Source organism: Xenopus laevis, chromosome 9_10L (genome assembly GCF_017654675.1).
Source record: "Xenopus laevis strain J_2021 chromosome 9_10L, Xenopus_laevis_v10.1, whole genome shotgun sequence".
NCBI lineage: Eukaryota > Metazoa > Chordata > Amphibia > Anura > Pipidae > Xenopus > Xenopus laevis.
Window position 1 is genome coordinate 45,453,874 of NC_054387.1, and position 26,291 is coordinate 45,480,164.

The 26,291-nt window shown below is 40.6% G+C and overlaps 1 protein-coding gene across 1 annotated transcript; it reads left to right on the forward strand.

Moving 5' to 3' along the window:
• The first annotated feature begins 351 nt into the window (after positions 1-351).
• On the forward strand, positions 352-14,116 carry chmp4b.L (charged multivesicular body protein 4B L homeolog). Its single transcript, NM_001094821.1, has 5 exons — positions 352-634; positions 7,574-7,751; positions 10,272-10,386; positions 11,817-11,943; positions 12,025-14,116. Exons 1-5 carry the CDS (start codon positions 451-453, stop codon positions 12,087-12,089), a joined length of 669 nt encoding a protein of 222 aa, NP_001088290.1. The 5' UTR covers positions 352-450; the 3' UTR covers positions 12,090-14,116.
• Positions 14,117-26,291: the final 12,175 nt, after the last annotated feature.

Here is a 26,291-nt window from a genome sequence, read left to right on the forward strand (position 1 = left end):
TGTGTGTGACATAATTGCGCCGCCTCAGCTGTGGCAGCCATTTTTGTTATTGGCGAGTCCTCACTAGATTCACCCCCCCCCCCCCACACATGTTTATAAAGAAGGAAAAATGATATTGAGGAAACCATTCTCAGTAATGAAAGCTGCATGTTATCATATAGCCTTAAGCGCGGAAGGAAAAGAGGAACAATAGTTAACGAGCCCATTACCACAATGGCCGACGCTGAAGTCACGACAGAGCGCCGCGCCCTTAGATGTTTCCTAACGCGTGATTCGCTGACGTCAGCGCGCAGGGGTTGGTGGGACGTATTCTTGGTTGTTGTCGTCGGGTGTTGGGAGCCGGGCAGGATAGTGCGAGTTGTAGAAGCAGGGAGAAGCGCGTGGCGGCCCTCAGGCACATACAGCAATACTTTAACCACTTTCCTTGTACCGGCGGCTCCGGGAGGGGAAATGTCTTTGATCGGGAAGTTGTTCGGTACCGGGGGCAAAGGAGCCAAAGGCCCAAGCCCCCAGGAAGCCATCCAGAAACTACGGGACACAGAAGAGATGCTGGCCAAAAAACAGGAGTTCCTGGAGAAGAAGATCGAACAGGAGCTTGTGACGGCAAAGAAGCACGGCACCAAGAACAAGAGGGGTGAGGAGGGGACGGCTTGTGTCAGAAGGGAACTTGGTGGAGGGGGAGAGTTTGTGCAACAAGTCTGGGATCAGTCAAGGTGGATGTATTATGGCAGCTGAGGTGGGAGGGGTCTAGTAGGAACCACAGGGGGGCTTAGGGCAATTGGAGTGAATGTTTGGATCCAGGGAAAATAGATCCTATTAACTGTGTGACAAAGGTCTTCTTCCTATTCACGTGTTACTTCTAGAGCAGGGCTTGCCATACGACTCAGGGGCAGGGCTTGCCATATTACTCAGGGGCAGGGCTTGCCATATTACTCAGGGGCAGGGCTTGCCATATTACTCAGGGGCAGGGCTTGCCATACTACTCAGGGGCAGGGCTTCCCATACTACTCAGGGGCAGGGCTTGCCATACTACTCAGGGGCAGGGCTTGCCATACTACTCAGGGGCAGGGCTTGCCCATACTACTCAGGGGCAGGGCTTGCCCATACTACTCAGGGGCAGGGCTTGCCCATACTACTCAGGGGCAGGGCTTGCCCATACTACTCAGGGGCAGGGCTTGCCCATTACTACTCAGGGGCAGGGCTTGCCCATACTACTCAGGGGCAGGGCTTGCCCATACTACTCAGGGGCAGGGCTTGCCCATACTACTCAGGGGCAGGGCTTGCCCATACTACTCAGGGGCAGGGCTTGCCCATACTACTCAGGGGCAGGGCTTGCCCATACTACTCAGGGGCAGGGCTTGCCCATACTACTCAGGGGCAGGGCTTGCCCATACTACTCAGGGGCAGGGCTTGCCCATACTACTCAGGGGCAGGGCTTGCCCATACTACTCAGGGGCAGGGCTTGCCCATACTACTCAGGGGCAGGGCTTGCCCATACTACTCAGGGGCAGGGCTTGCCCATACTACTCAGGGGCAGGGCTTCCCATACTACTCAGAAACAGTGCTGGTGGGCTCATGGCAAGTTAGGATGAGAATTCTGGAGAATGGCCACTTGCCCTACTAGATACCCCTGAAAGCCCAACTTAATGGTCAGTTTCAGTAGATTATAAAATGACTGTATTTACTGCCCTAGATAGTCTCTGAGCTAGGAATGACATGAAAGCTATTCATCCGTTGACCTTTTTAATAATGCAGACCACTTGCCTCTCTGACAGAACCTGTTTTACCTCCCATGGATCTGCATCAGTCAGAGGCTTTAAATGTAGCTTTATAACAACATTAAATATATATACTGAGTGCTGCCCATGTTGAACACACTATAACCTATATCAGGGGTGCCCAAGAGGTCGATCGGGATCTACCAGTAGACCTTTAACTGGTGATCAGTAGATCTCAAGACACTGTGAACAAACAATTTGTCTAAATCACCCTCCTATTTCATGCTTTTCATTCAGATACTAATTATGTTATAGTTACATAAGAAATAGTTTGTTAAATATAACAATATACATCAATATTTAAGTAATATTTTCCATGGAACAGAATGTTAATAACGCTTTTATGGATGTAGATCATAATGGGACATCATCACTAAAAGTTGACCTCGCATTAGTAAAGTATGAGCACTACTGACCTATATAAACCTATACTGATTATGTCACATATAAGGTCTGGACTGGAACTTACAATATTTTAAAGGAATTGTCCGGTGCAAAGATAAAAATTGGGTAAATAGGCTGTGCAAAATTTTAAAAAACTTTTCAATATAGTTAGTTCTATATCTATTTACCCAGCTTCTATCCTCATGTTGGGCTGTTCCTTAAATTTAAAGGAGTTGTTCAAAGTAATGTGTGGTACATGAAAAACTTAACATGCCCCCACCCATTAGAGTGTTCTAGAATGCCCTATTCTCACTAGATTTTCAATTTTTTATAGTTGTTGAGTTGTCCTTCTCTTCTGCTTCTTTCCAGCTGTCAGATGGGAGTCACTGACCCCCAGCCCCTGGAAAAAAAAGATTGCTATGTGAGGCTAAAATTTAGTGGTTGTTACTTTTTATCACTTTTCTTCCAATTCAGGCCTCTCGTCTTCATCGTCCAGTCTCACATATATCACTGCTTGGTTGCTAGGGTGAACTGGACCCTAGCAACTATAAAGCAGCTGAAATTCAGTATTGGAGAGCTGAACAAAAGCTTAATAACTAAAACACCAATTTCAAATAGTTTTATAATAGGAATGTCTACATCATACTAAAAGTTAAATGGGGTTGTTAACCTTTGAGTTAACGTTTAGTATGATGTAGAGAGTGATATTCTGAATTTGCAATTGCTTTTCATTTTTTATGATTTGTGGTTTTTGAGTTATATAGCTTTTTATTCAGCAGCTCTCCAGTTTGCGGTTTCAATAATCTGGTTAATAAATTCTAAATTACGCTAACAACCCTGACCCTTGTGGGCCCTGCTGGCTCAGATCCGCACCCTGCGTGTCTTTTCTCTTCCGGCAAAAACACCAGGCCGACCCTGTGAATGTGAATAGGAGAGAGACTGAATAGAAAGATGAGTACTAAAAAGTACCAATAACAAATGTATAGTCTTACAGAGCATTTGTTTTTTAGATGGGTTCAGTGACCCCAGTTTGAAAACTGGAAAGAGTCAGAAGAAGAAGGCAGATAATGAAAGATCTATAATAAAATAATGAAGACCGATTGAAAATTTGCTTAGAATTAACCATTCTATACCTTACTAAAAGTTATCTGAAAGGAGAACCACCCCTTTAATCTAAAAATAAACCACCCCTTTAATCTAAAGATAAATCACCCCTTTAAAGGACCATTAACATCAATTTTTATTATTAAAAAATTTGTTTGTGTAGAACGGAAAAAAAACTACAAAGACATATTAAACGTTTAACTTATCGAAACTCTGCTTGCGATCCATCTTTAGAAAAGGTGATCCATAGTGCGATGCTAGATTCCTCCTCCTTGCCTTCCTTATAGGAGATAGCCAGGGAGGAGAAATCGAACGCCGAATGATGGATCGTCGCCGTTTCTGAAGAGAGCTGCCAGACTCAAACACCAGACATTCAACTTTAAACTTCGATTTTGGAAAACCGGTAAAAAATAAATAATGGAAAGTAATTTCCAGCAGAGATGCTGCTGAGAAATGAATCAACTAAATGTAGCAAAATTGTAACTGTTTGGAGTCTACACCTGAATAACTGAGCTGACAGTCTCAGATTCTGAACAGTTACAATTTGCTACATTAGTTGATACATTTCTCAGCAGCATCTCTGGACTATTAGCAAATATTGTATCAATTCTAACAGCTGCCTTTAATGAAACTCAGGGATTCTGCTCAGCAGGGACAAAGATAAGAAATGTATCAACTAAATGTATCCATTTAGAACCATTTCGGAGTCTGTGACCCAACAGTCAGTTTAGTAATTCAGGCGCAGATTCTGAACTGTTACAACTTTGTTACATTTAGTTGATACATTTCTCAGCAGCATCTCTGCTGGAAATTACTTTCCATTATTTATTTTTTACAGGTTTTCCCAAAATCAAAGTTTAAAGTTGTATCAACTAAGTGAACGAATGCGGTTCCCAGAATTCTCTGTGTGATAGGTGGCATCTTACTGCATACGCAGCACGGATCATACAGACTCCAAAATTGTGCCCAAAAAAAACTTGAACCGCTCCCATACCTGTATATTAGGAATGTACTTGCACCTTGGGGTTGTTGCTCGTCAAACAGATTGACTTTGGAAATAGTATATAGAGCTTGCGTATATACATATAAATATATATATATATACATATAAATATATATATATATATATATATACATATAAATATATATATACATATAAATATATATACATATAAATATATATATATACATATAAATAAATATATATATATATATATATATATATATATATATATATGTAATGTATTCAGCAGCTGCCGTACATGTGAAGAATACTACAGTCAACCCTGCTAAAGCTACGTCACATCAGGAGATCTATCTATTCATCTATCCAAATATATAGGGCTTTGTTATTGAGCACAAAATGCAAAGTGTAAATATTGAAAAATTCTAATGTTTATTGTGCTTGCGTGAGGGAGTGTATCTTGTGCTTCTCATGTGATCATATTCTTCCTTTCTGGTCTTGCTTTGTGGCAAACCTGCTACCCAAAAAGAAAGCAACTGTTTCGACAAAAAACACTGCTGAGGAACAATTAGGGTTTTCAAACTCTAATCCCCTGACTGTGAAAGTGGAATGTTTCCAATGATCAGTTAAAGGGGAAGTAAAGTCTAAAATAGAATAAGGCTAGAAATGCTGTATTTTGTATACTAAACTTACTGCACCACAAGCCTAATCAAACTAGGGATGCACCGAATCCAGGATTCGGCCTGTTTCAGCAGGATTCGGCCGAATCCTTCTGCCTGGCCGAAACGAATCCTAATCTGCATATGCAAATTAGGGGCGGGGAGGGAAATTGCGTGACTTTTTGTCACAAAACAAGTAAATAAAAATGTTTTCCCCTTCCCACCCTTAATTTGCATATTCAAATTAGGGTTAGGTTCGGTATTCGACCGAATCTCTCACAAAGGATTCGGGGGTTCGGCTGAATCCAAAATAGTGGATTAGGTGCATCCCTAAATCAAACAAATGATTTATGCTTTCAAAGTTGGCCACAGGGGGTCACCACCTTGTAACTTTGTAAGACCAAGACTGTGCACATGCTCAGTGTGGTCTGGGCTGCTTAGGGATCGTCATATATTATCAAATCAGCACAAGTCAAATTTCTGCCAGCAGCCGATACAGCAGAATAGGTAAACTGCACTGGGTCCTGTGTTGTCATGTAATCTAATGTGGATTTTATAGTTTATGAATTGTTTAATACAAACTTTCTCCAGCTCTGCAGAACCAGTGGCTGCAGCAAAATAATCCTCCAAATAGAATCACAGTTTCTGTTTAAATCTGGCTTCATTATCTTTGTCCCTGCAGCTGTAGTTGGAAACGGTAAAGGCAAAAATAAAATCCAATACAAATCTCTGCACAGTCGCCGACTGCTCTACAGGGAAACAAACAAAGCTTCTTGAGTTCTGCATGGCTGGGAAGTAAGGCAGAGCTCCCCCTGCTGTTCATAAGTATGATTGTTTCCCTGCAGAACATTAAGGGACCATCTGACAATTCCTATCCACAGCAGTAAATAAAGGGAGAATTTCACTGCATACAGTCAGGTTTCTTATAAAAACGGTACACATTTTTTAATTGAAGTATATTGGAGACAGGTTTCTTTTTCATTGTCCTTAGAGAACAAATAGGTAACGTTTGACCTATTCCTTCCAGATATACATCACTTAGTTCAAAGCTGCACATTTCCCAATTAAATACAATCAGCCTTTAAGGGTTGTTCACCTGTAAATGAACTTTTAGTATGAGGTAGAGCAGGTGGTCCTTTTTTTTTTTTATTTACATGTAAGACGCACTCATATGTAAAACACTTTTGGGATCCACACAAATAACAAAGCATTCCTTTGGGGTGCAAAATAGTTTTCGTTTTTTATTATTTGTTTTTTTAAAAATGATTTAGGTTTTTGTTCTGCAGCTCTCTACTTTGTAATTTTGGCAGCTGTCTGGTTGCTAAGGTCCAATTTAAAGGGATCCTGTCATCGGAAAACATGTTTTTTTCAAAACGCATCAGTTAATAGTGCTACTCCAGCAGAATTCTTCACTGAAATCCATTTCTCAAAAGAGCAAACAGGTTTTTTTATATTCAGTTTTGAAATCTGACATGGATAGACATTTTGTCAATTTCCCAGCTGCCCCTGGTCATGTGACTTGTGCCTGCACTTTAGGAGAGAAATGCTTTCTGGCAGGCTGCTGTTTTTACTTCTCAATGTAACTGAATGTGTCTCAGTGGGACATGGGTTTTTACTATTGAGTGCTGTTCTTAGATCTACCAGGCAGCTGTTATCTTGTGTTAGGGAGCTGCTATCTGGTTACCTTCAGAGCACAAGTCACATGACTTGGGGCAGCTGGGAAATTGACAATATGTCTAGTCCCATGTCAGATTTCAAAATTTAATATAAAAAAATCTGTTTGCTTTTTTTGAGAAATGGATTTCAGTGCAGAATTCTGCTGGAGCAACACTGTTAACTGATTCATTTTGAAAAAAATTTTTTTCTCCATGACAGTATCCCTTTAACCTTGCAACCAGTTTGTTTATTGATGCAAGTGAATGATTAACAAGACAGGTATGCTTTTTCCTCCTGAATAATAAGAGAGAGGGATTACCCATCGGCTAACAACTTCCCCTAACAGCTCTACTTCTCCTAGTTCCTTCTTGCAGCACCGCTTATGATTTTTTATAGCTGGAAGGAAGCAGAAGAGAAATGCAAATCATTACAAAACTATAAAAAGTAAAAAAACAAAAATGAAACATGAATGAACATTTTCTAAGAATAGGCCATACTTAAACTTAACCTGAAGGTGATCCACCCCTTTAAAGCATGTCAAAATATGTGTTTCTTTGGGCGGGGGATTAGCGAATATATTTGCAATAAGAATTGTGACACTTCCTGCAACAGAGAGTAAACCATGTGTAAATCTTTACTTTGATTAGTTGTATTTAAAGTAATTTAGAGACATTAATGTTCCAGTGTTAATCCTCATTTGCCTCTAATAATCCATTGTGTATATGGATTAATGTGTATGGGAATTGTGCAATTGTGATCATCATTATGCACTTTATTGTGTTTCCAGATATCCTGTTGTTGCAAAACTACTTGTTATTTTACTACTTGGTATGGAAGCAATCATTTCATTTTACAGATACTTCTTTATAATAATTTATTTATTCCAGAAGTCCTACCCATTAAGCTCACACTGCACTACAGCACTTTTTATGATCCAAGTGTAATTCCTCAGCTGAAGATGGGACTTTTTTGTTAATGTCTTATTTCCCAGCTTGCCATTATTGACCAGTCTTGTATTTTTCTCACAGCCGCCTTGCAAGCTCTGAAACGTAAGAAGCGATATGAGAAGCAGCTGGCCCAGATTGATGGCACGCTATCAACCATCGAATTCCAGAGGGAAGCCCTTGAAAATGCCAACACAAATACTGAAGTTCTCAAGAACATGGGCTTTGCAGCTAAGGCAATGAAAGCTGCTCATGATAACATGTAAGTAATGGGCCAACAACAATGGTTGTTTTGATGAGTCTTCACATAATAGTGTAAAACCTGTAGGTTTTTTTGTAGGATGTTGCTGGCCATGGGCATATCCCTGACCATGTAGCCCTCTACCCTTATCAGACTGGAAATGTTCTATATTGTCTGGTTAAAGTCCATACTGTATATCTATTTATTTAGATTGGCTCTCTGAATTTTTTTACCCAGGTTTCTATGCGAAAAAATGTCCATAGACTCCATTATATTATGCCCTAAATAAGTTGCCCCCCGAAAAAAACTCGCACATTTTCACTGTTTTGCAAATTTTCCACCGAAACGGGACATTTGCCCATCACTAGCTGTTACTAGTTCTAAGCCATAGACACAACCATTGAAAAAGAAACTTGTTTTTATAAATCTTTAGGGATGCACCAAACCCTCTATTTTTGGATGTGGCTGAAGCCCCAGTCCTTGAGGAAAGATTCAGTCGAATGCTGAACCAAATTTACATATGCAATTCAGGGTAAGGGTTTGGTTCGGCCAGGCAAGTGGATTCACCCCAATCCAAATCCTTTTGAAAGGCCCAGATACCGAATGGAATCCTGGATTCGATGCATCCCTACACATCTTTAAAATGTAAATATTTCCTCCTAGAAGTATGTGTGGCCCTCGGTGAGAATTTACCAGTTGTAGGAGTAATTGAGTTTGATATGTCTGATCTACACGCATGAAAAGATGTACCACGTTTCAGTGAGAGCTTCCTTAAGCTGGCCATACATGTAGCAATCCACTCGTTTGAGGACCTCAGCAAACAAGCGGATATCTTTACAATATGCCTCCTTAAGTTGGGCGATATCTGCCTGATCTGATCATGGGCCCAATGATCGAATGAGATCATTAAGCATACGGGCGGTCATACCGAGGACCTGATGCGGTCCTCATTCCTATGGGATTTTAACCCTGCCCAATCAACATCTGCCCGACTTTTGGGCAGATATCAATCGAGGAAGCCTGTCAGAGGGCCCCATACACTGCCCAATGAGATGCAAACTTAATCTTTTATCTGCTTGTGTATGGGGACCTTTAGACCAAGCAATTTTCTGGCCGAAATCCACAGTTGGAATGCATTTACATCACTGTATAGATACATGAATCCCAAAATTGGAGTGCTATCACAGGTCTGTATCACTGGGTTGGTGTCAGGTGCCGGGCTCAATACTGCCCAAAAAGCCCAAAAATGTATATCGCAAAGCAAGAGACCTGCGGCACAACTGTTGCAATAGATTAAGTGATTAGTATTTATTCAGCTCACAAACAAAAAACGGCAACGTTTCGGGCCTACACTGGGCCCTTTATCAAGCCTCTTGAGGCTTGATAAGGGCCCAGTGGAGGCCCGAAACGTTGCCGTTTTTTGTTTGTGAGCTGAATAAATACTAATCACTTAATCTATTGCAACAGTTGTGCCGCAGGTCTCTTGCTTTGTGTATAGATACATGAGACAGCTTGCGTGTTTTCTCTGCAGCAGACAAAATGCATCGAGGCATACCAGTCATATCTTCGCTTTTGTTTTCTAACTTGTAGGTGACTATTCAAATGTAATTGCTGATTGGTTGCTATGTTTGCCTCCAACGTTAATAAATACCTCCCTCATGTCTGCTGATGCCTTGCTTCAGTGGAAATTAACGGGGGGCAATGCTTCCTTCCTGGTTCCCTTGAATTGGCCCAAACAGTGAAGTTCATAATTTTCACAGTCCTGGCCAAATCTTGGACAATTTTCAACTTTCCGACCATTATTTAAAGGAGACATTTTGTATAAAAAATAAGAATGTACCAGTGCATTATACTCCTTTAGATATAGAAGAATTGTAAAATGTATTGTTTCAGGCTGATTTATTGAATATTTTTGCAAAAACCCTAATAATCCCTCCCTTCTCTTCCACTTCCTGTTCCCTGAATTCCCAGGTTGTGCAGGGGAGCCGGTGGCTCTCGGCTCACTGCACTGTAGGACAGGGACCAATCAGCAGCTAGCAGGACCTGATAGGGAACTGAAGCCTGTCTGTGCTTGTGTGACTGCAGGACTGTGATTGGCTGACCCTGTCCTATTGTGCTTCTGGCAGGGACCATTAGGACACGCCCACCCCTCATTTGAAACACAGATGGGGACCAGTGAGCATCTATAGGGAGCTCCAATAAAGGGGCTATTTTTAAAGATAATATAATTTTTTTAGCACCATGTAAAAGCAACATCATTTATTATTCATAATTGCCTACAAAATTAGGGTTTTTTAATTGATCCTATATGTCTTTGTTAAGACTTTTATATTGAAGTATACATTTGCGTCTAACAAATACCTACTTGTAGCTGAACTGGATAATAAAAACAGTTGAAAAGCAGAAAGCTGACCTTTGATATAAATTACTTTTAAGCTTTTCAGGCCAAACATCTGCATCTTTTCCTTTTAACCTCAAGGTGCAGGTCTTTTCTCCCAAGTGTAATGGGTTTTTTTGTTGTTGTTTTTGTTTCTATGGCAGGGATATTGAAAAGGTGGATGAACTCATGCAAGATATTGCCGATCAACAGGAACTTGCTCAGGAAATCTCAGATGCCATTTCCAAGCCAGTTGGATTTGGAGAGGACTTTGATGAAGTAAGTGTTGACCCCTCACTCCCATGCAGTGGTTGCCCCCAAGCAGAGATATCTCCTGCTGATAATAGACCCATGTTATGGATGTTTTTAGTTGCTCCTGTTTTTCGCGTCTTGTTTCCTTAGCATTTAGCAGCATATAATACAACAGAATATCTTATTGTAAAAAAAAAAAAATGATTATTATTATGTGCGCTTGGTTCTGCTGTTTGAATAGGCACTCACACTAAATCCGTACGTTTATTTGCAGGCACCACAACTAGGGGAACATATTACATTAGGGCTGGTTACAAACACTTGTCACAGCAACTCTGCCTGACACAAAGGCTCAGTAATCTTGCCGCTCATTTAGAAAACAGCCTATTGGCACATTCAATTGGCACCGGCAGAAGACCTGGGATAAACCTGCTCTTTTAACTGTTAATCTGCTGTTTCAAATGCTCAACAACACTAGGATTAAAATGCGTGTTCTCTCAACCTGGCTATAGTTAGTCTCCAGACTGAGATTTGTTGATAGGCATATTGTACTCATCAGATAGAACTCTAAGGGCCTTATTTATCAAAATCCGAACATTTCTGATAATTTTCAGTAAAAAAGTCAAAACAAATCTGCACTTATTTGTTCCCCTCATTTATCAATACATTTTCCTGAAAATTTCCTGTTCAGGGAAAAACTCAAAATCTTGAAAAAAATTCAAATAGTGCAAATTTTTCGGGTTTAACGCCCGAAAACCACAAAATCTTCAAATTATTGCAGGAAACTCAGTGCAGATCAGGATATCTTTGGGACTTCTCCCATTGACGTCTACATGAACTCGGAGTTCTTTTTTTATTCAGACTTTTTATACCCTCGGGGTTTAATAAATTCCGAAAAATTCAAGTTTTTCCCCCCCCCCCACTAAAATGTTTCGAGTTTTTGGCAATCGAACTTTGATAAATATCTTCCTTGGAGTAGATATATGCTGTCGTAGGAGATCCTTAAGATGATTGTATATAGATGATGAAATCATTTACTGAGTTAATGTTCTGATTATTGGTGCATGTGTTTTTGCCCCTACTGATTTGGTTTGGTCAGTAATTACACCACAGATTCCGAGAAAACATGGAAATTAGCCCTGCTGATTATCCAGTCCAGCACTTACATGGGTTCATTGGTTAACTCAAACTTGCATGCGTCTGCACTATTGAATTGACTTATATAATTACTTCCTGAATGGAATGGATAGTGACTACTAGCAATGAGCAGGCCATCATTACCCGACATTAGGTTGTTGTTTAAAAAGAAGTGGAGTTTGTGTAATATTCCATACAGTGGAGACACATATAACTATACTAGACTTTAGGGACAGAAGTCTTCTTGGCTCTACTAGTTCATATATTGTTTGCTGCTGTCATGTAATTTACTTTGTCAAACACCAATGTTCTATCCTTAGGATGAACTAATGGCGGAGCTGGAAGAACTAGAACAGGAAGAATTAGACAAAAATCTACTGGAAGTCCAAGGTCCGGAGACTGTGCCTCTCCCCAATGTGCCTGCAGCCTCGTTGCCAGCAAAACCAGGTGAGTGTCCAGTGCAGTCTGGGAAGTATAAAGCATATTTCGGATTTATCCACAAACTGACACTCTTTTTCCCTCCCTTAGTCAAGAAAAAGCAAGAGGAGGATGACGACGACATGAGAGAATTAGAAAATTGGGCCACTGCATAGATGCCCAACTGCTGCATGAAGTTGCACAGACAAAGAGACTATGTACCTTGTGGGAGTAGACTTGCACACAATGTGTAGGGGAATGATGGGGATACAGGAACTGAACTTGAAATCTCTCTCTCTTTATTTGCCCATGTTTTTCCTTTCTTTGCCCAAATCCTAGCACGGACTTTCTGATATGCAAACCTTAACTGTGCGAGGGATGGCCGAGTTTGACCAGAGATTTCAAAGCTTTGACAAGACGTGGAACACAAAGTGTTGAGAACAGCTCTCTGGCTGCTGTAAGCAATGATCCAGCCTCCCAGCTCAGAAAACCCTTCCTGTAGCTGCTCGGCCATGCACAATGGCGTTTTCAATCCATCGTCTCATCACTTCCCGTGCCGCTGGTTTGGTTTGTTCTCTTGTTTTCTCAGGAGAAGGCTTTGTATCTTTGGGAGTATGACATCAGGAAATATTACTGTGAAGACACCTCCGTTACACCATAACTGTGCCAGTCATCTGCAAAGGATTGAATAAAAGCATCCATAGTAATAGCACCAATATTTAATGCTGTTGTGCAGGACTACACCTGTGCTGCAAACGAAGGCCTCTGCTACGCGGGGTGTTTTGTCTGCCGCTGCATGAGTGCAATAGCAACATACCCCATGTACCAAGCGCCTAAGACTCTTCAGCTTTAACTAAACGACTTGTAGCTTTAGCTGAGGGGTCATATGTTGTATCTTCTCCTCTGTTCATGCATTGTTTCATCTGTACTATGTACTGTATATATACATAAATAAACTACATTCATTCTTTAGAGGTAGAACAACCAGCCCCCATTCTGGTCTGCCCTAATGCCACAAGAGCTTACAATTAAATAACACCACCAAAATGGTGAATTCACAAAAGCGGCAAAATTGTTCATTTTAGTAAAAATACAAAAAAAAGCTGTAGATATTTATCACACATTAGAGCCCTGCCCTGCATACCACCAATCTTTAGATTATTGCGGTGTGCATAATATGCATATTGCGATACATTTTTTAAAGCTACAGCTCCTGTATGCACGCCTTTGTGTTTTCTTAGTGTTTTTCTTTTTATAGGCTAGCTAGATTTCAGGTGCATATGTTTACAAAGGACATAGTCTCGGGCACATCTTAATCAGCTAGTCTGGATTCATAAAAAGCCCCTAGGACATTGCATATTGTGTGCTTAGCCTTGAGCCCCTGCAGACATTGCTGGGTTGCTGAGGTCTGCTGTAACAGGAGTTCTTTAGATGCACTCCGAGAATTCAAGTCTGATGCCTTCCTTTGAGGTGATGGAACTTCCAGTAGTCGGTGGTCCGTTTGGGGTTTTTTAAGAGTTGTAGTTAAACATTAACTGGGAGCGCACAGTTTGGACACGACTGAATTGAAGTGTTCTAGTTTACAAGGTTCTTACAGTCTCGCTGCAGTCCTGTTCTAGCAGGAACGTGCTGTTAGTCCTTTTTGTGGAGCATGGAGGAGAAGTATGGCTGCAGAACGGTTCTTTTTGTTTTACCATGTTTCATTGTCAACGTGTTGCTTTCAATAATAGTCCAAAATAGCACTTTTTTTTCCCTCAATAGTCCTGTTTTTGGTTTATTTTTTACCATGCGACTTCTCCTGCCTCTCCGCTGCTTTTTTGAAAAGGACAACATAAACTTGTGCTGAGAACAGGCCCTGTAATTAAAACTTGTGTTCTGAAAATGTATATAATCACAAATGATCTATATATGTGTGTTTAGCATTGCAAGGGATTTCATTGCTATGGTGTTATCTGTGCAAATAAGCACGTTTTCTCCCTTTGCACTGGGAGGGAAAGTGAGACTTAATTCTCTCTCTACAGTTACTGCCGTAGCCAGAACATATTTTTACAGGAAGCCCTGTTGAACACATATATATTGCACCTTTGAAGAAACCCTGTTCTGTTTCTTAAGCATAAGCTCTTGGAACACAAACATAATCAATTCAATAACCTATAATATATATATGTAGATATACATTGAGAGCCTGCAAAAAAAAAAAAAATAAATAATAATCAAGCTTTGTACATGGGGTGAATGTATTTTGCATATGGTATGTCCTTGTTTATAACATTTTTGGTTCGATAAAATTTGCGATCACTCTTAGTCTTTCAAGAATAAATATATTTCAAATCCTTATTATTTGGCGTTTGTTTTATTAAAAGCTCAGTGGCTGGATTTTGTGATCTACTTTATCCTCCAGCTACAGACTCTTCTGGCTTCTTATGAAATGACACAGTAGGCGGAGCTATAGGAGATATCGATGTTGTGGTTGGCCGGCCAGCCTAAGAAAACATACAAGACTGAAGCTGCAAGCCTAGCAAGTAACCTCTGGGGCTCATTTATACATCTATTCTCCATAAAGGCAACTGGAAAAATGTAGGTACAGGTATGGAATCCATTATCTGGAAACCCATTATCCAGATAGCTCCAAATTATGGGATGTTTGCCTCCCATAGACTACATTTTAAAAAAAAATCCCTGTAATAATAAATCAATACCTTGTACTTGATCCCATCTAAGAATAATTCATCCTTATTGCAGGCAAAACAGTCCTAAGGGGTTTGTTTAATATTTAAATGATTTTTTAATAGACAGATTTTTTTTATAATCAATTTTGAAATCTGACATGGGGCTAGACATTGTCAATTTCCCAGCTGCCCCAAGTCATGTGACTTGTGCTCTGATAAACTTCAATCACTCTTTACTGCTGTACTGCAAGTTGGAGTGATATCACCCCCTCCCTTTTCCCCCCCCAGCAGCCAAACAAAAGAACAATGGGAAGGTAACCAGATAACCGCTCCCTAACACAAGATAACAGCTGCCTGGTAGATCTAAGAACAACACTCAATAGTAAAAACCCATGTCCCACTGAGACACATTCAGTTACATTGAGAAGGAAAAACAGAAGCCTGCCAGAAAGCATTTCTCTCCTAAAGTGCAGGCACAAGTCACATGACATGGGGCAGCTGGGAAATTGACAAAATGTCTAGCCCCATGTCAGATTTCAAAATTGAATATAAAAAAAATCTGTTTGCTCTTTTGAGAAATGGATTTCAGTGCAGAATTCTGCTGGAGTAGCACTATTAACTGATGTGTTTTGAAAAAAACATGTTTTCCCATGACAGTATCCCTTTAAGGAATGGAGATCCAAATTGCGGAAAGATCACTTATCTGGAAAACCCCAGGTCCCGAGAGTTCTGAATAACCAGTCCCACACATAATGCTCATAATGGGGGCAGCATGAAAATATAACTGAATATTATTGTACCTGTATCTACTACAAAACGATGAGTAGTGAGTTACTTAGTAAGTGCAACTGTCTCTGGCCACTAGATGGCGACCCTGTCCCATAAAAAGCTTTCCCTGTTTATACTGTTCCTTGTGATATCTCATGGCTTCATATCCTTAGGTTTCAAATGTTTAAAGGGTTGTCCACCTTTTAGTATGATGTAGACGGATTTTATGCTTTTTTTATACTTTGTTCAGCAGCTCTCCAGTTTGGAATTTCAGCAGCTATCTTGTTACTAGGGTCTAGTTTACTCTAGCAACCAGGCCGTGATTAGAATGAGAGAATGGAAGATGAAAAGGAGAGGCCTGAATAGGCAGATAAGTAAATCAATGGTAGCCTTGCAATTTAATATGTTTGTATTACATTGTGGGTCATTGAATTCTCATTTGCAAGCTGGAAAGGGGAACAGGACATTGTATACCATACTAAGACTTAAAGTGTTGGGTAAAAGTAAGGGTTACAGTCCTATCCATTCAAGTGACTGCATTCCAGGTAACATCCATTTGTTATGCTTTAACCGCAATAACACCCCCAACCCAATCCCCACAGTGCTCATTTATACATTGTCGATTTGAGGTAGAATAAATGGCTGATAAACGCTACCTAGAAATATAGTTTTTAGCTATGCAAACGGGGTGCTGTGTGAGCCAAATCGAGCCCATCTTTAGGGGAAATTCCCTATGGAGAATTTTGCTATGTTTTCCTAAAATATATTTATTTACATATAACAATTGTAAAGCTTCTTCTTGGGTGGGGGCCGCTTCCCTGTCAGGGGGGCAACGGGACCTCCATGATGGAGGGGGGAATGAATACTTTTTGGTCTGAAAACAAAGCCTCTTTTTTGGGCAACCAATTCGCTGTTGGGGGCATCAGGTTCTCCACGATGGAAGGGGAGAAGGATCACTTTCCAGTCTGAGGGCGAGGCTTTTTCTTAGGTGGGGGCTGCTTCCCTGTCAGGGGGCAACAGGGCCTCCATGATGGAGGGGGAAAGGATCACTTTTTTGATCCAAAAATTAAATCACTTCCCTGTTGAGGGAAGGGCCCCACGATGGAGGGGGAGAGAATAACTTCATGATCCAAGGGCAAGGCCTCTTCTTGCATGGGGGACAGCTTCCCTGTTGGGGGAGGGAGTGGGGCCTAAACGATGGGGTGCGGTTGGATCGATTTTTAGTCCCAAAATTAAGCTTCTTTTTTGGGGGTGCCACTTCCCTTTCAGGGGACAAAGTGAGGCCTCTTCTTGGGTGGGGGCTACTTCCCTGTCGGGGGGGCAACTAGGTTTCCATGATGGAGGGGGGGAGAGCACTTTTTGGTCTGACAATAGAACCTCGATTTGGAGTGGCAAACCACTTTTCAGTGAAGTGTCAATGCCATGGAGGTGTGGCTGCTTTCTAGTTGGTGATGGGTCCTCATCATCTTGGGTGGCCATAGTCTAGTTTGGTTCTCTGCATACTGGAAGCAGGTGCTTTAACCACTGCTCCGTCTGCCAGCTCAGAATCTATTTCTCTGTTTCTAGTGCAAGGGTCAAAGGGTGCAATGGTTAGGTGTGCTTACAGGTGTCTTCTTTATAAAGGAGATCCTGGCACCAAATATTCCCAAATTAGAGCAAGCTCCACTGGAGTCCCAGGGGGTCTATTTATGCAGTCTGTTCTGATTGCAAAGTAATGTAGCTTCTGTCAAACACAACAGCACATCAAACGTTGCTATTTAGCCCCTAACACAGAAGAAGCAACCACAGTAGTTAAATATACAAGACTTTCTTTAAGAGAACAGTTAATAAAATATACTTATCCTTTTGTGTTCATGCATTTGCTTCAGTTGCTTTCACCAGCCTGTCACCAGCCTGTTAGTAAGCGATAATATCAGTTGCACTGGTCATGTTAAGCCACTTCCCTGAGTGCAAAGATATGAGGTAGGTCCTGGCTAAAATAGAGAAGTGAGGAAAAAGGTGGTGGGCATGTGCGTGTTGGGTGAAGACACAATAGATGCTTGGAAGAGGCCAATGGTGAGTGGAATAAAATAAATAGTAAGAGAAGCCAGGGCTAGTAAAGGAAACCAATTGTGGCGTGACTGGGAGTTGGCAGCCTTGAGGGAGCACTGGGCTAGCATTGCTTTATAAGATGGTATTGGTTGTAGTTCCACCCAAAACGGAACCTTGTCTGCTTTATTCTGGGCCTTTCCGTTGGTGCTCTCAGCAGCCACTTACTTAAATCTGCTTGTATTCTCCTGCTTTCCACAGGTTACACTTGGCTTTTAGGAAGTGGTGGAGGTGGGAATTAAACTCAGGACCCAGCGCACTACAGGTGGCTGCTTTAACCATAACTAAGGAACCCTTTGCTCTGTTTTAGCACAAGGCTCAAAGGTGCAGTGGTTAGGTGTGCTTATAGGAGTCTTGATTCTTTATAAAGGAGCACCTGACACCAAATATTCCCAAATTAGACAGGTGTGTGTGTGTGCATGTGCCATTTACCGGAGCATGGAGCTCATCATGCACTTGTAATTGGATGAAGACGTGTCACAAACATTGTAATTTCTACCATGGTTGAGGTGTCTCGCACCTAACTCAATAAGCCAATCCAATTATACCTTAACAACTAAGAGCTCCATGACGTGAAATCCATAAGCCTAATTTCTGTTTGAACAGAATTCATTTTGTTAAAATCCATAGAATAGTGAAAAGTGATGCCCTTATTAGTAGGTTATTACCCAGAAGTCCTGGCTGGAAGCCCAGAAATCCTTATGATTTTTGGAAAGCTCTCAGACTGCGTGCCAGGCTAGGATGATTTAAAGTGGAGCATAATTTAGACTTTATTCAATGAGTAGGTGGGTGTGCCTTGTTGATCTCATGCTTAACTACGCCAGTTATGAAACTGTAAATTGAAACTATAGGGCTGCCTGTTTGTATTGCCAAACAGAGCCAGTTTGATGTTTTGGGGACATGGTTTTAGAGTGGAGCCCTTATTGGGTTTTCTAGAGTGTCTATTTATACAAGTAGCGTGGGGCACAGGAGTAGTGGGGTGGAATGGTGGTGTGATCATGATGGTGGTGATTTAGGGGCACAGCCAAAAATCTTCCTCCCCCCCCAAAAGGGACTAAAAAGGTTATTGTCTTTGATATGGGCTTAATACTTATTTGCTATTGCTTATGCTCCACATACCACCTAAATCTTGGTGACTGTTACAACAATGATCTTGTATATTTGTAAGCTAAAGGGAGTCTGACAAATGCTGGGTCACAAAACACCCCTATACTACACCCCTGAACATTGCAGATCTTTATAAATACAAATCACATTTTATACCAACACAGACTATTCATGAAATAATATATAATTATATTATATGTTCTAATTATATGTGACATTGGTATTTCCACATTACATACAATTCCCCTGGCTCCTATAAGGCTCTGTGCTCACACTCAAACCAAGTGCATATATATATACATGCTAGGTTACATGGGCCAATGAATGGACAGAGGCGTGGCTTTCTTACCTGATTAATTCCGTGTCAGGTGATGAGTGATCAAGCAGAACATTGCAAAAATGGTGGCTCCGTGTAAAGACATTAAAGGGCTATTTATAAAAGGAATATTTACTTGTATGTGTAATGTACAAACATTTTTATGATCAGTCACTGGTTAGGATATAAATTATAAGTTGGTTTGTATGGTTTCATTCAGAATGCATAGTTCTCCTTTAAGGCAATAAAAGTGGGTAATAAAGATAAAAATAAAGGTAATCTACCTCTAGTCCCCCCTCCCTCTCCTTAACATCTGGGAAGCTGCTAGTTGAGCATTCTGTCTGGGAGATACAGCTCAGCAACAACATCTAATTAAATTAGAGCAATTCCTTTTGCAAATGCACTTTTATACAGCATTTGTCATGAAGGACATTTCATTTCTGCTGTAAAAATAAATTGCATATCAGTAAACAGCAGCATTTTCCAAATTCCGTAACGCAGGAAGCCTCCTCCTTTCCTTTGCTAAAAGCCAGAGCATTGGGGAGAATTATGCCTGTAGAAAAATACTCGGTTTCCTGCAAGATAGATTATACGCAAGGCAGTCACACCATGGTGAGATAATTAAATGTGTCACAGTCGTGGCTGCTTGAGATTAGCCGGGGACAGAGAAAATAAAAGATGGCACATACTTAAAGGGGAATTCACAGTGTTGCTCAAAAAGGGGTTTTATTTCTGTTTTACTATATCAATGAGCAAGACTGAACATTTATCCATGTTCCAAGGGCTCACTGTATTTAAGGCTTTATGTTTTAGAACCTTTTCCTCTTATACCTGGTGTGAGATGGTTCAGCTGTTCTATCTTGTGTTTGAGTTAAAGGTATACTGAACCGTTATGGTGCAGCCCTTTGGTGCTTCCTAAAACTGCTGCTTCAGGGGACATGAACAGTTCCTCACACCTGTTCTGTGCCCTCAATAGCAGCTTTGTTGAAAAACTCTGATTGAATCCCTTTCTAAGCTTCATAAATATAGTCCCGATCCATTTTCCAGCTAATAAAAAATACTTATGCTTTAATGTTGATTTGTTTGCTTCAGTTGCTTTCACCAATCACCAGCCTGTTAGTAAGCAATAACATCAGTCATGCACTGGTCATTTTAAGCCACTTCCCTGAGTGGCAAGGATATGAGATAAGCCCTGGCTAAAGTACAGAAGTGAAGAGAAAGATGGTGGGCATGTGGGTGGTAGGTGAAGACAAGATAGCTGGTTGGAAGTGGCCAATGGTGGGTGGAATAAAACAGTAAGAGAAGCCAGGGCTAGTAAAGAAAACTATGGTGGTGTGGCTCAGAAAGCACACCTGGAGTTGGCAGCCTTGAAGGAGCACTGGTGTACAGGGCTAGCATTGCTTGACATCATGTTATTTATTGCACGTTCCACACAAAAGAGAACCTTGTCTGCTTTATTCTGCATGTATTCCACAGGTCACACTTGGCAGTTAGGACGTGGTGGAGGTGGTAATTAAACTCAGGACACAGTGCACCACAGGCAGCTGCTTTAACCATGACTCCATCTGCTGGCGAGGAACCTATTGCTCTGTTTCAGCACAAGAGTCAAAGGGTGCAGTGATTAGGTGTGCTTAAAGGTTGGGGGGGTGTTGTAATTGGATGAAGACATGTTATATACATGGTTGAGTTGTCTCAATAACTCTAAGCCAATCATGATGAAGTCCATATCCATTTTCCCCAGAGGATGAAGTGCATCTCCCACTCTAAGCTGCTATCACAATCAGACACTGCTTGAATTGCATTCACCCATTCAACTGCCAAGGGTGTTTTAGTCAAATATATTGCTTAAACATCGTATTAGTCCTGCTACATGGTCTCAAAAGAGTGTTCTATTCCAGCCCAATGCCTGAGTTAAAGGGGTTGTAAACTCAAAAACAAAAATTTGGCTGATGGAAGAAAATATAATAAGTAATTGTCTTAAGTACATTACACATTGGTTTTAAAGCTATTTACATTGTATTTTGCTATTGAAAGGCTGTTTTATTCTCTGCACTGCTGGTTTTAACTAGAAACAATGCAATCTTATTGGCTGGAGGAAAGCTTCTACATCACTTGCAACAGTCAGAATCAGCAGTGAATCCAGACACCAGTGGCTAAACATATAGATATTAATTTCAGCAACATTACAGCCAATGCAAAATGTTAATGAACTTTAAAAAGTTGATTTATTATATTTTCTATTTTTAGGTATCTTAGTTTAAGCAGTGGAATACAACACTGTAGTGGAAACATATGTGGGGGCAGGACAAAGAGTACCCATCCAATGAGTGGAATAGAACACTTAGTTGACAGTTTTTGGGGGAGAGTGGATATATAATCCAAGCAGTGTGCTGATTGTTATCGTGGGATAGGCACTGTCGCCCTTTGGGGGGAAAGTGTTGTACAACTTTGGTTTTTCATTAGGCAAAAGTAGTTTTTTGGGTTTACAACCAATTAAAATGTGTCTGGAACCATCATAAACTGCCATAGAAAGTCTTCTAATCATTGAGTTAAAGCACTATACAGTATACTATCACCAGGGATAGGCCTAAGAAAGGCAATTTCCCTGCTATAGACAATTAAAAGGACTTGTAATTGGATGGATCACATGGACACATTAATAATGGACTTGATTTAAATTAAATAAATAAAAAGTTTTTGTATTACTTTGTACTATTATGTATCAATTGTGTTTGTCACTTTAAGAGGTGAACGGGGGGAGGTTCCTTGCTAATTGGGGAGAGTATTTATTCCCATTTAACACCCTGCACCCTATACACTTGAAAAGTGTTCTACCCGAAACAAATAATGGAAATTTGCCTGAAAGCTGTTTATCCCAAGTTTTCTTATTTTTCCTGAATTAAAAAGGCACACCGCCCCTGCTAGTTTTGCCCACACCATTAAGGATTTTGTGTCACTTCCCTGTGGGCTGCTATTGGAGTGTTTTAGTCTAGCCCACTGGTTAAGTACTATATGTCCCTGTCCCCAATTCAATAACTGGGGGGGCTGATGGCTGAACCTACTCTGTTGTATGAGAAAGAAGAAGGAGAGGGTAGGAGAAGAAAAAGAGGGAATGGAAAAGCAAGATAAGAATACAGAAAAGGGGGAGTAGAAGAGGAGAAAAAAGATGGAAGATATAAAGGAATAAACACTGAAAGGAGTGAAATACCAGAGGAGAGGATGAGATGGAAAAAGCATAGGAAAAGGAAGAAGAATGGCAATCAGATATTTTGGAGATTGGCTCTTATGGAGCAGTATTAAGGTGGATCCCTGCAGGCATCATACAGGGAATGCTTTGGTTAAACTTGAATTTTTTGTATTCCAAGCCTCGAGGGCATTATTGAGGGATCCGTATTTGTGTCAGAGGATTACAGACTATCATTTCCCATTATTGCTGAGAATAAGTAGCAGCTGTCAGGCTTTAGAGGGCAATGCAACACATTCACATGTGGGAACAAGATCTGGGAGTTGCCATGCAGAGGAATACTTTCCTAGCCCAGTATATTACTAATTAGATATCTGATGCTGCCAAAAGCATTGTTGTCAAAATCCAGCGAGATCAGATGTCCGAGATCAACAGTTCACATATCTTATGATTGGGGTGCATGGGAAGGTTCACATACCTGCTACTGGTTAGGTCAATGTATCTAGCAAGTAGAAAGTGGATGTAAAATACACAGCACAGATTAGTTAAAATAAAAGCATCATCTGTCACACATAAGGGGGTCATTAGTGAAAGCTCATGACGGAAAAATCATATTGATGCAATTTGTACAAGGGACTTGGGGGCAGATTCACTAACCGGCGAAAAGTCGCCAGCAATCGCTTCGCACCCATCGCTACACTTCGCCAGGCGAAAATTCGCTCAGAGAATGCGGATTCAAAAAAAATGCAGTTTAGTCGTGGTCGCCAAACGCTGGCGACTTTTCAAAGTAAAGATGCGCTAGCGTTCATTTCTGCCTAGTGCAAGTTTGCTAGAGGTCTTGCGCTTAGGTTAATTTGCATACGGTGGGAAATGTAAGTAACAGAAGATTGAGGAAGTCCTATGCACTCCAGTGCACTTCGCCTGGTCTGAGTTGGCGAAGGCAAGTCTGGTGAAAGAGGTAACGTTCAGTAAAATCCGCATCTTAGTGAATTTGCTGTCTATAGAGTGCGAATGAGTGCTAGCGTCTATCCCTATCGTCTATCGCCAGCGTCACCCTCCTGCCCTTGTTATTGAATCCATAATGCCTTTGCAATGCAATTGGTTTTCTTTTTTTTATTATTTGTGGTTTTTGAGTTATTTTTTTATTCAGCAGCTCTCCAGTTTGCAGTTTCAACAGACTGGTTGCTAGGGTCCAAATTACCCTTGCAACCATGCATTGATTTGAATAAGAGACTGGAATATAAATAGGAGAGGCCTGAATAGAAAGACGAGTAATAAAAAGTAGCGATAACAATACATGTGTAGCCTTACAGTGCATTTGTTTTTTAGATAGGGTCAGTGACCCCCATATGAAAAATGGAAAGAATCAGAAGAACAAGGCAAATAATGCAAAAAATTAAATAACAAAGACCAATTGAAAAGTTGCTTAGAATTGGCCATTCTATAACATACTAAAAGTTAACTTAAAGGTGAACCATCGCTTTAATAGGTGTACCAGACTTCTGATCAATGAAACTTGTGCCTAAGTCATGACAAAAGTCAAGTGCAACTGAGCCTTATTGGATGCACTGGCAGACATTAGTAAATGGACCCTATAATAATAATATTGGGCTTGTTGAGGTATAAAATATCTAAATATACTTTATAGTCTGCTCATTTGCATCCAGACTGACAACAATGTCTTTTTTCACAGTTATAGCACCACATAAACTTATTGAGCTGGGATTGGTGGGAAATGATCATGTTGGCTGTGACTAGAGAAAGAATGAACATTCTGAGCTCCTATTGGAGAAAGACTGAGCATTCTGAGCTCCTATTGGAGGAGGACTGAGCATTCTGAGCTCCTATTGGAGGAAGACTGAGCATTCTAAGCTGTACCTGGCAAAGAAATCAAACCTTTGGCTTCGACTAGAGAAAAAGTAAACATTCTGAGCTGTTATTGGTGAATAAATACAAACCCCTTAGCTGCCATTGGTGAATACATAAAATACATAAATTGGGTTTGTTCGCCTTCCAACACTTTTTTCAGTTCAGACAGTTTCACTTTCTTATGTCTCTCTCAAGCAGCTCTGGGAGTGGGGGGTCGCCGACTCTGTAAACTGTTCTAAATAATAAATAAGAACATTAAACATTAATTTTGGAATAATAGTAAAGAATAAAAAAATGAATGAACATACAAATTAACCGGGAAAAAAAAGTGTTTGAAGGGTGAACGATCCCTTTGAAAACTTTGTGACAGGGTGAAGACAACATACTGAGCTGTGATGGTTTTAAATTCCCACAAAAAGAAAAATTTTTAGTTTTTTTTTCCCCCTAAATTCCATTTGAAATTTGCATTTCCACCCGTCTTCACTGTGGAGGTTTAATGAGAAAATGTGTTTAGATTTTTGGCACCAAGGCTAACGGTCAGTGGTTGTTATAACAGAGGCTTCACAGCCCAAACCCGTGACTAGCAAAGCAAGGGGACTATGAATAGGAGCTCAGGGTTACCAAGGATACACTATAAAGCATCATTTATTCAATTCTCTGCTGCTCTGGCTCTTGTAAAAGAATGTTTTTACATACAGATGGGAAGCAGGGAGCCAAATACTGACATGGAATTTCTGACAAACTCTGGGACATCATTCAGTATAGGGAATACTGTGCCAATATTATAAAATATAAACAAATGCCGGTACCACATTAAAACCTCCCCCATAAACCGCTTTAACAGTGTATGGGGAGATTAATACATTTTAGTATAGTTTTATAGTATCTTACCGTACAGGCTATGAGCAAACATAGGAGCTGTTCCTGCAGAATTGTGACTAATACAGGGGAATACATACAGTACAGTGGTATCATTTTAATTTAGCTTTTTGTACAGGGTCATAGCAAATTAAAGGGGTTGTTCACCTTTAAATGAACTTTTAGTATGGTGTAGCCTCAGAGTGATATTTTAAGAAAATGTGCAGTTGGTTTTCATGTTTTATTATTTGTGGTTTTTGAGTTATTTAGCTTTTAATTCAGCAGCTTTTATTTCAGCAGTCTGATTCAGCATCCGACACCGTCCTCCGGGCAGGGAGCGCGTCTGACTCTGGGTCAGCCAGGCCCCGCATGCGCGTGAATATCTTTTACTGGTCCGGGAGCTAAGGAGGAAGTTCAGGGAGCGCATCTGGCCCGGCGGGGCCCAAAAAAGCCGGGGGCCTACCCTGGTCCGACCCTGGTCTAATTGCCAGGGTACAAATTACCCTAGCAACCATGCACTGATTTTAATAAGACACTGGAATATGAACAGGAGAGGCCTGAGTAGAAAGATGAGTAATAAAAAGTAGTATAAATACATTTGTAGCCTTACAGAGAATTTGTTTTTTTAGACAGGGTCAGTGACCCCCATTTGATGTATAATGGAGTCAGACGGAAAAGGCAAATAATTCAAAAATGATGAAAAAATAAATTATGAAGAGCAATTGAAAAGCTGCTCAGAATTGGCCATTCTATAACATACAAAAAGTTAACAAAGCTGTTCTATATACAGGCAAATACCTTTGCTAGCACAGTTTTATGGAATCTCTGACTATAGGCTTTGAGCAAACACAGTGACAGGACCAACAGCATGGCTGAGAATTCTGAATGATTTTGGTCTTACGACATTACAATCTTTCCCTGTAGGGGGTGACAATTCTCACAGGCTTTCATGCAACCCCATTGGATCACAGTCTGTCTGGACTGGCCTGAATGAGAATATCACTGCTCTTTGACTATTCACATTACTTCACTGGTCTGACAAATAAGACATACCTCCAAACATTTTGGAAACAGAAAGAGGGACAAAAAGATTGGTCACGCGGAGCATGGCAAAATTGTTTTGACCACACCCATTCTGTGGCCACACCCCCTAATTACCATGTTCATTTTACAAAATTTGGCAGGTTATTAAAGTTTGAACACATTTCCATGGTTCTTATGTGTTATTACACTAATGAAGGTGAATTGCCCTTTAAGCTGCAAGCCACAGTTTCCCCAAGAGACCTGCTTATCTTAAATTGTTACAATTGCTTCTTTGCTTATCTTAAATTGCTAGTAACAATTTGCACCTAGCACATATTCTGCCAAAAGCCAATTAAGTTAGAAACTTTGTATCTTTTTATGGCTGTTCGGTGCAGGAAATCAAAGAGAAAGTCGGGATATTTCAGTACAAATCGAGGACTGCAGATTGAGCTGTCAAAATCGAGTACAGTTGATTTACAGGTATTTAAAAAAATAA

Coding starts and splice junctions, on each gene's coding strand:
- chmp4b.L (NM_001094821.1), top strand. CDS start 451: ATGTCTTTGATCGGGAAGTTGTTCGGTACCGGGGGCAAAGGAGCCAAA. Junction 635..7,573: donor CGGCACCAAGAACAAGAGGG/GTGAGGAGGGGA, acceptor TTTTTCTCACAG/CCGCCTTGCAAGCTCTGAAA. Junction 11,944..12,024: donor CTCGTTGCCAGCAAAACCAG/GTGAGTGTCCAG, acceptor TCCCTCCCTTAG/TCAAGAAAAAGCAAGAGGAG.